The sequence below is a fragment of the Meleagris gallopavo genome, chromosome 1 (assembly GCF_905368555.1).
Source record: "Meleagris gallopavo chromosome 1, MGAL_WU_HG_1.1, whole genome shotgun sequence".
NCBI lineage: Eukaryota > Metazoa > Chordata > Aves > Galliformes > Phasianidae > Meleagris > Meleagris gallopavo.
This window is the reverse complement of record NC_139404.1, coordinates 173804316-173813418: the sequence shown is the minus strand read 5'-3', so window position 1 is coordinate 173813418 and position 9103 is coordinate 173804316. Positions and strand designations below refer to the sequence as shown.

The following is a 9103-nucleotide window of genomic DNA, read 5'->3' as shown; positions in this document are numbered from 1 at the left end:
GCGCCCCGGCCCGGGGAAAGCCTTTACATGCCGAGTTCTTTACGAATGAAAACGGAATTAACCAACCCCGTTAACGCTTTGAAGGGAAGGGCACTTGGAAATTCTTTCTAAATCTGAATAAAAATCGAGCTTTCGCTGGCATTCGTTTTGGATCATCCCGTGATTTTCCTACACCGATTTGTTCCCATCCCCACATTTCCAGACTCGAGCACCGATCTCGTCTCTGCAGAAGTGCGGGGATATCACGGCAGCGAACCCCGCAGCGAGAGCAGCAGAACGCGGCGCTGCGCTTCCCGGGCGGTCCTCCTCCTCATCCGAAGGAGCGGCTGTTCCCTTGCGGCGCAAATCCCCACGCTCTGCGCTTCGTCGGCAGCGCGTCTCTTTTTCCCTTTCTTTTTTTTTTTTTTTTTCCCCCCTACAGTATTAAACAGGAAGATGGGGAGAAAAACAGGCTCCGATGAGTCCTTTTTCCTTATTTAGTGTCACTCCTTCACCCCCTAACCCGTCGGCCGCAAAAAGCCGTTTTGCCGGTTGTGCCCGGAACGCGGCGCGGCTCGCGGTGCTGTCTCCGGGAGCGGACAGGGGCCGTGCGGGGCCATACGGGAGCTCGGCGGTGCCACAGGTGGGAGAGGAGCCGGGGAGCGGCGGGGGAGCGGCGCGGCCGGCAAATAACCGAGGGGGAGCGGGCCGAGAGCTGGGCTGAAAGAGAAGGAGAGCGATAAAGAGAAAGAAAAGAATATTAAATCGCGAGAGAATGAGAAAATAACCCCGCCAAAGGGAGAGGAGGGGAGAGGCCGCCTGCTACGGCGTGGGTGGGGTCGACAAGAATAGAGTACATTATGCAGTTCATTTAGTTAACAAGGGAAATAATGAGGGAGCGTGCGGCGTGAATGCCAAGAGAAGCGGCACAGAAAGCCCATTGAGCGCCCGGCGCCGCCATCACATGGCGAGGCCGCTATTTAAGGCGGGCGGGCGCCGTTCAGCACCACTCGGGCTGGCCAGCGGCGCTGCGCGGGGGCTGCGCGGGCGCTGCGCGGGGGCTGCGCGGGGCAATGCCGCGCTCCTTCCTGGTGGACTCGCTGGTGCTGCGGGAGGCGGGCGAGAAGAAGGGCGAGGGCAGCCCCCCGCCGCCGCTCTTCCCCTACGCCGTGCACCCCTCGCACCCGCTGCCCGGGCTGCCGGCCGGCGCCTGCCACGCACGCAAAGCCGGGCTGCTGTGCGTTTGTCCGCTGTGTGTCACCGCCTCGCAGCTGCACCCGCCGCCGCCCGCCATCCCCCTGCTCAAGGCCTCCTTCCCCCCGTTCGGCTCCCAGTACTGCCACCCGCCCCTCGGCCGCCAGCAGCACTCCGTGTCCGCCGTCAGCGTGGGGCACGGCCCGGCGCTCTACCAGGGCGCCTACCCGCTGCCCGACCCCCGGCAGTTCCACTGCATCTCCGTGGGTAAGGGGCACGCGTGGGCGTCGCATGCAGAGGGAGGCGGGGGGCGGCGTGAGGATGGAGGCTCGACGGGGCGGACGGGCACCGCGCCCGCTGGGTGCGCGGAGTATGCGGGCGGGGGGAAGCGGGAGGGGGGCGGCCCCCGTAGCTTTACCCGGGGAGCGTGAGGGTGCGGTGGGTGCTGAGCTCCGCTCCGCTCCGCAGACAGCACGTCGAGCCAACTGCCCAGCAGCAAGAGGATGCGCACCGCCTTCACCAGCACGCAGCTCCTGGAGCTGGAGAGGGAGTTCGCCTCCAACATGTACCTCTCCCGGCTGCGGCGAATCGAGATCGCCACCTACCTGAACCTCTCCGAGAAGCAGGTGAAGATATGGTTCCAGAACCGCCGGGTTAAGCACAAGAAAGAAGGCAAAAACGGATCCCACCGGGGAGGGGGGCCCGGGCACAGCTGCAAATGCTCGGCCCTTTCCACCACCAAGTGCTCGGAGGACGACGAGGACTTGCGCATGTCTCCGTCCTCTTCGGGGAAGGACGACAGAGGCCTCGCCGGCACCCCCTGACCCCCGGCTCCGCAGGAACTGTGCCGGGAGCGGAGGGGGGTCCGCGCAGCCGGATGATTTTCTACCGTTTTGTATAATCCGTGTTGTTTACGAAAGACTTTCTCGCCTTTCCACACCCCCGACCAGTAGCGGCGGCCGTGCGGGCGCCCCGCTGCCAATAAGGCTCTCCACGGGACTCCCGGCGTCCCACGTCGCGCTGTCCCACCCGAGGCCGGGGGTCCCCGCAGCCTCCGCGGGCAGAGCCGGACCGGAGGGCAGAGAGCGCAGCGCGGGGCCGAGAGCGGGCGGCCGGGGAGGGTCTGGGCTATTTGGGTTCTTGTCATAATATTGGCTTCTTTTTTTTTTTTTTCTTTTTTTCCCTACCAAACTGTATTATTTTGTTTGTTTGTTTGTTTGTTCTGTTTTGACATTGGCGTTGGTGGGCGCGCAGCTCCGTCCCCGTCCCCATCACCATCCCTCCCCGGGAGATATTTATTTATTTATTTATGTGCTGAGAAACGATGATGGCGATGTTAATAATGACGATGATGTCAATAAAGGCTCCGCTGGTGGTTTATTTCCTCACACAGAGCCGCACGCTGCCGCGCTCCGGGTTCCGGTACCCCCCGGGGCATTTTCTCTCCCCATCTCCGACGAACGGAGCTCGGCACCGGGACGGGCACCGAGGTGGGCACCGGGAGCCGCCCTCCGCTGCCCACGGGGACTGCTCTCCGAAAGTCGAAGGTACGGGGTGCGGGGAACTCCTTGTCCGACAACCCGCCGGTTTGGAGGAATCCCGGGAATCTCCTCGTAAAGCCGCAGCCCGGCGGAGAGGGCCGTCGTAAAAAAAATGTTCCCCGCTGAAAAGCAGCCGGGAATTGCCCTGTGACAAACGAGAGTGACAACGGCGGGGGCACCGGTGACAATGCTCCCCCTCCCCTGGACGTGACGGGGGGATCGGGCGTACCTCCGAGGCTCGGTACCGTCGGGTCCCCTCGCCGTGCGCGGAGGGAGCAGCTCCGTTCTGCTGCGTGCGGGAATGCGCTCCACTCGGGCTCATGGGGACGTGCTCTCAGATCGCCAGCTCTGTGTCAGTCAGCCCGGGGCCGTCTGGAAGCGGCTCCGATGTCTGGGTACCTCCTATCCCTACCAGGCCACCCAGGCCTGGACATCCCTAAAAATCCCCGCAGAAAGAGCCTACAAACCATGTACACGGGCTGAGTGCAGTGCCACTGCCAAGAGAGCCTCACGTCTCAGTCACCAAAGGGGAACTTCACCCTCTGTCCCGCTGTGATGACTATGGCTGTGGGGTACTGCGGGGGCCTTCCTAGGCAGTGTCTGCTCACTGCTGTGCTGAGAACGCATAGCATCACTCTGGCTCCTTTCCCTGTGGCTGTTTGTACATCTCTTGTGGGTGAGGGATGAAAAATCCCCATGGGGTGAGGACCTGACCTCATTGCAGGAGGCAGTCAGCCTCATGCTGTCCTGGCCCCACGGTGTCCCCTGTTTGCCCTCCACAATGGCCCAACTCCAGCCTGCTACCCCCCCAGCCAATTGGCTCAGCAGGGCCCTGCAGCCCTTCCAGCACTCGCCCCACTCCCTGCCCACACTAACCAGCCTTGTTTGGAAGAGTCATTGCAAAATAGAGACAGCAGCAGTCCAGTGTAGGCTTACAGGGGGCTGGCATCGCAGTCAATAAACATCCATGCATGGAGGCTTGTGCGTGCTCCTTGTGCCCCCTTGGCATGGTTTGCAGCCAGCTGGCTGCCAACTGTAATGGGAGGAACACCAGCACTGGGCATTCAGTATTGCTATTAAACTGCTATTGTGGCTGTGATGTGGAAACTCAGAATCCCCATTTGGCAGCACGTCCCCCCCAGCTTTCCACTTCTCCCCAAGCACCGCAGGCACAGTGGGTGCAGGCTGCAACATTGTCCCCACAGGCACACACAGCATGGGGAGCGTGCACACGTCTGCATCCTTCACAAACCGAGTTTGGGGATAATCCTCAGCCTAAAAGACATCTTGTATATGTAAAGCAGCAATGAGAATTCCCCCATATGGTGTAATTTTGTCTGAACAGCAGTGAAGGGTCACTATGGATGCCCCCAACAAGGCAATATTAATATTCTCTGATACGTGCCGGCCTCTGCTGCAGACCCCATGTCCCCTGCAAAGCCCACGGGGGCTCTCAGTGCACTTGACAGTCATTATGCCACATCCACATGCAGAGATAATCCCTCCTTAGTTGAGCATTTTTCTAATTTAGTGAGAAATCATTACAGCAAATGCTCAGAGTGTCATTTTCAAGGACCCTGGTGTTGGGCAAATTAAAGTCATTTTGCTGTGGGAAGAGCGTGGGCACCTCTGCTAGAGCAAATGTCAGAACACACCAATTTTCAACTTTCTATCTCCAGCCATTTTGATAGGAGGTTTTTGAAAGTTACTTAAACATTTTAGCATCTGAAATGCCTGGTCCTTTGTGACTGTAATAGGAATAGCATTTGCAAATCCACAAAAAGAGTTTGACCATCTTTCAGCGTATCATTTTCCACCATATTTTTATCTTGAAGTATTTCATGGAATCACAGAACCATTAAGGTTAGAAAAGACCCCTAAGACCATCTAGTCCAACCCCAAATCATCCCCACCGTGCCCTCTAACCACATCCCGCAGGGCCGCATCTCTTGAATACCTCCAGGGACGGTCACTCCACCACCTCCCTGGGCAGCCAATGCATTGCCACTCTTTCTGAGAAGCAATTTTTTTCAAATATCCAACCGTAATATTCCTATCAAGAAGAAAGGAAACTCTTTGGGTGCTACTGGGACTTTGAAGATTGGGTGCCACAGCAAAAGTGGGTTACGCTGACAGGGGAAGGAAGACTGGATGTTCACAATTCAGTTTCACATCTGTAAATGCATTTACACAGTGTGTAAATGTGTATTTACACACTGAGCTGACCCTGTGGTCCTGGAATAGCATTTACTGTAAACAGATTGATTCTGTTCTGAAATGGTGCTCCATTGGGTACAGCTGGGTGCTTCTTCTACTCGAGTTTACCTGGAATTATTCTTACCAAAGGATCAACCTGGAAAATCCAGGCTCCGCTTTTCATCCTCAAGCCTTGACACAGGCTGTGAAATTTGGTTCTGTAATGACAGCATGATTATGCCTGTGAAAGTTATTACTTAAAAATATAGATGGGTGTTAACTTAAGACCTGAAATAAAATGTTTCTGTATGGCATTCCAAATGGTTTGAAACACTACGTCGACATGAGCAGTCTCTCAGTTACATTAATTTTGAAAGTGTTTTTGCTATGAACACGAAGTACTCATTTATCGGGATGCGATTATGCAGGATCTGATCTCCTAGGATACTGACACTGATGATGACAGCAAATGGCTGTGCCTGTTGCTTAATGCAGCTTTAGACAGACCAGCAGTGACTGGTGCTGGTCTGCTACTGCTCTATGCATGCACTATGTGCTCTATATACACTATATCATCTGTACACACTCTAGGAAGCCCTGAAGTGCTAAAAGAACAAAACTAAAAGAAGTAGCAGCAGTGATCATAAAAGGGAAAAATGCTTTCATGCTTGAATTTTATCTCTTTCCCATTCTGCTGCAATTCCCATTTTCTCTGTTGGCATTTTCCATTGGGCCCGTTCCCAACAAGGAACACACAGAAAGGAGCGGACTTTCATCTTACAGTTATTACCAAGTTTTCATAGACCACACTGGAAAGACTTCAGGATGGACACAAAACGTGCCCTGGATCCTGTCCCTAGCTTTGACATGTGTCTGTTGTCTTCCCAAAGCCCCAAAGGCTGATGATGAATGCTACATGTGCCAGTAAGGAGTTGAGTTTTCAGTGAAGATCTTGAACAGCCCATAAGTAACAACAGACGGTGTCAGAAGAGTTTGGTTTTTGCATGGTTAGGTATTTCACCCTTGGAGTTCACCCTGGCTTCTGCTTTTTTACTTTATCTGATAAAATAATCATGTTATGATCTGGGCTTACAACATGACCTGGGAACAACAGGGTTTGAGTTGTGAGTCACGTCTTTTCTGTCTCATATCTCTAATAATAACTCCTGATCTTTTTGTTTAGTTTGTACTCTGCTATCGCAGCACTATGCACTGCCCTTGTTTGTGTCTTAGCTATATGTTTGCAGTTTTCTCTGCCTGGATGACAGTAATTCCCCATGGAAGCAGTGGATGGGCATTTTGTCTACAAATACATTAGAGGTGTTTCAGCTGCCTATTATGGTAGGCATTGGTGCCGAAAAAAGCACTGCTACAGTGAGTCTTGAGGCAGGAAAATGCTGGAATTCTGTGCCTGAAAGACCCCTCACTACTTAAAGCTGAGAAGTAAGTATCATTCCACATCATGCCTGTGTTAATGAGCTGCTGCCTCCCTGCTCAATGTGTGTCAGTCTAGCAATGCTGGAGTCTGCAAGTAGCCACGGGAAGGATGGATCTATGAGGAATATCCTCACACTGACAGTTACATCCCCACCTCTCTGGCTGACCCCAGATCCAGCTTCACGTGTGGTCAGCCATTTTCTCCCAGCATTCACAGTTCCTCTTTCTGTCTTTTCCCTGGGTCCATCCTTCCAGAGACCTCCTGTGACTCAGCCTCTCAGCCCTGCTGGCACAACTATTGAAGACAACACTGGTTTCCAGTAGTGGTTTCCATAGGCAGAGGTTCAAGAGATGTGCCATAGAATTGCAGAATCTTCCAGGTTAGAAAAGCCCTTCAAGATCAAGTCCAACCATCAACCTGGCTCACCGAGCCCCATCACTAAATCATGTCCCTTAATACCACGTCTACTGAATGCCTCCAGGGATGGTGGCTCCACCAATCCCCTGGGAAGCCCATTCCAACGCCCCACCACTGTCTCCATAAATAAATTCTTCCTAATGTCCAACCTAAACCTCCCTGGCACAATTTGAAACCACGTCCTCGCCTCCACCACTCGTTACATGAGAAGAGAGACTGACACCCTCATCATTGCAGTTTACCTTCAGGAAGTTGCTGAGAGCTCAGGTAGTTGCAGAGCGCAACACAGCACAATGCACACAGTGTCCTTCCTGCACTCTCAGCCCCACCAGCTCCTTCCAGCCAACACTGCCACTCCCCTTCACTCTACAGACCCATCCCAGCTCCTCTGCAGCTCTGCCAGCTCACACAGCCTGCTTACTCTCCGCCCTCATTTCTCTCTCTTCTATTGGTAAACCATCTTTTCACAATGTATTTTTTTGTTTTTCTTCCCTGTACTTCAGCCAGTCACCTTTCTGAAGTTAAAACATGCTGAAATACTCTGCCAGAACCAGCTCTGGCTCTGGATTTTCTTAAAGTTGTTTTCCACCCTCAGTTTGGCAGCTGCTTCCCCCATTCCCCCAGAACGTCTCATTATCCAGCTCTTACGTTTAGTTTTGCACCCAGTTTAGGGCACAGTTCATAAGAAACACATTACTGAAAATGAAGCTCTCTTCTTTTTCCTCTTCCTTTCTTTTTCATTTGTAAGGCATATGTGTAAAGAAACCTTTCAACGTGTTTGCAGAGCTGGAATATAGCAGGGTGACACAAAGCATTCTGGATATTGCTATGCAAATGACATGCCAAGAATGTTTAGACTGTACCTTGAAGCAGTAAACAAGTTGATTGTCATGGTGTCATGGTAACTAAAGCTGGATCCACTTCATATGAATGAGATCCCAACCTATGTTTTTATTTGGACTGCTACATTGCAGGTGGCAACCCAGTGGTCCAACACTCATCACACAGATGTCCTCTGGAGACCCAGAGGTAGAAGAAGAAGCCTCAGGTATGGCACTACCATTTAGAAGGAAAGAATGGTCTGCTCTGACAAGCAGCTTCAGGACTTGGAGGATACTGAAATGCATGCAGACCTCAGCTGGGTGACCTGTGAGATGATGCCAACGCCCATAGGCATTTGCCATTTGCCCCAGGCAGCTCTGCATTCTCACCACTGTAGTTTCCATCTATGGAGATGATATTTGGGGTTGTGAAGCTTGTGTTTGTAAACCAGGAATTGGGCCAATGGTGAACTGCTCCCATCTCACAAAAGTGTGCAAGTGGGAGAAGTCAGCAGGACTTTACTGTGAGCAGCATGTCTAACTGGTCTGTAGGAGCAAGGCCTCGGGCTGGTCAGCAGACTGTATTGTCCACTTGATGCACGATTTCTTTGAAGGAGAGCTGTGGCTGTTTCACTGGTTTGTCTTGGCCATTTATCTTTGGATAACAGCACAGCTGGCACAAGAATATCACAGTGATGACTTAGACATTACTGAGTTATTTTTCCAACCTTGTGATTCAAAGCTGAGGCTTTGATGAACCACCTCATTTACCAGTGTCACTGCAAAGTGCTCAGCCATGTTGAGCCACCTCAGGCTCCAAACTTCATTTTCTCCCTCTGCAAACAGAGGATTCTTTCACAAACTAAACCAGGAATATGGCAATATTGTCATGCTCTACAGAGTAAATATGTCAGTTTCCTAGGTGGCTGTGGCAACACAAGCTTAAGCTAAGAAGATCTTGTTATATCAAGCACTCAAAAACTTTCATTTTTTGAAGGCCGATGTACCCAGTGATGAGTGCCAGTTGATCTCAGAGCATTGGCAGAGGGCTTTGTCCTTTCTGCACTTTACATCACTGCTGATCTGGGCTTCAAGGAGAGCCCAAGAGTTGCTCAGCCAGCTTGGCGCAGACCACAGCGATGGCTCTGGGCAGACATCTCTGTCTCTATGATGTTTCTTCGAACTCACACACAGTATTGCAAGGCACAACACTGAAGCAAGACAGCAACTACACTGTCAAGCCAAGAATCCATCCTGCCTCTGGCAATGGACAAAAGCAAATGTCTACAGAAGGCTGTAGGGACAGATAAGAAGTCTCAAATCCTCTGCAGTTCATGAAACTCTTGAGGTTTTCTATGAAACTCCAGTGAAAATGATATCCACAACTGTGCCCTGCTTGCTGAAACTCGTGTTACCTTTCACTCACAAATTTTGTAGTCACTGTGCTTTCAGAAGAGGCTTGCTGGGCCACTAGCAAGATGAAAATCCTCCCACCGGCTGGGTCTTACGCTCAGGCT

The 9103-nt window shown here is 52.4% G+C and overlaps 1 protein-coding gene across 1 annotated transcript; it reads left to right on the top strand.

The window, feature by feature from the left end:
- Positions 1–1052: 1052 nt before the first annotated feature.
- Positions 1053–1997, top strand: GSX1 (GS homeobox 1). The gene is made up of 2 exons (XM_019612072.2): positions 1053–1440; positions 1642–1997. The coding sequence occupies exons 1-2, from the start codon at positions 1053–1055 to the stop codon at positions 1995–1997; spliced, it is 744 nt and encodes a 247-aa protein (XP_019467617.2).
- Positions 1998–9103: the final 7106 nt, after the last annotated feature.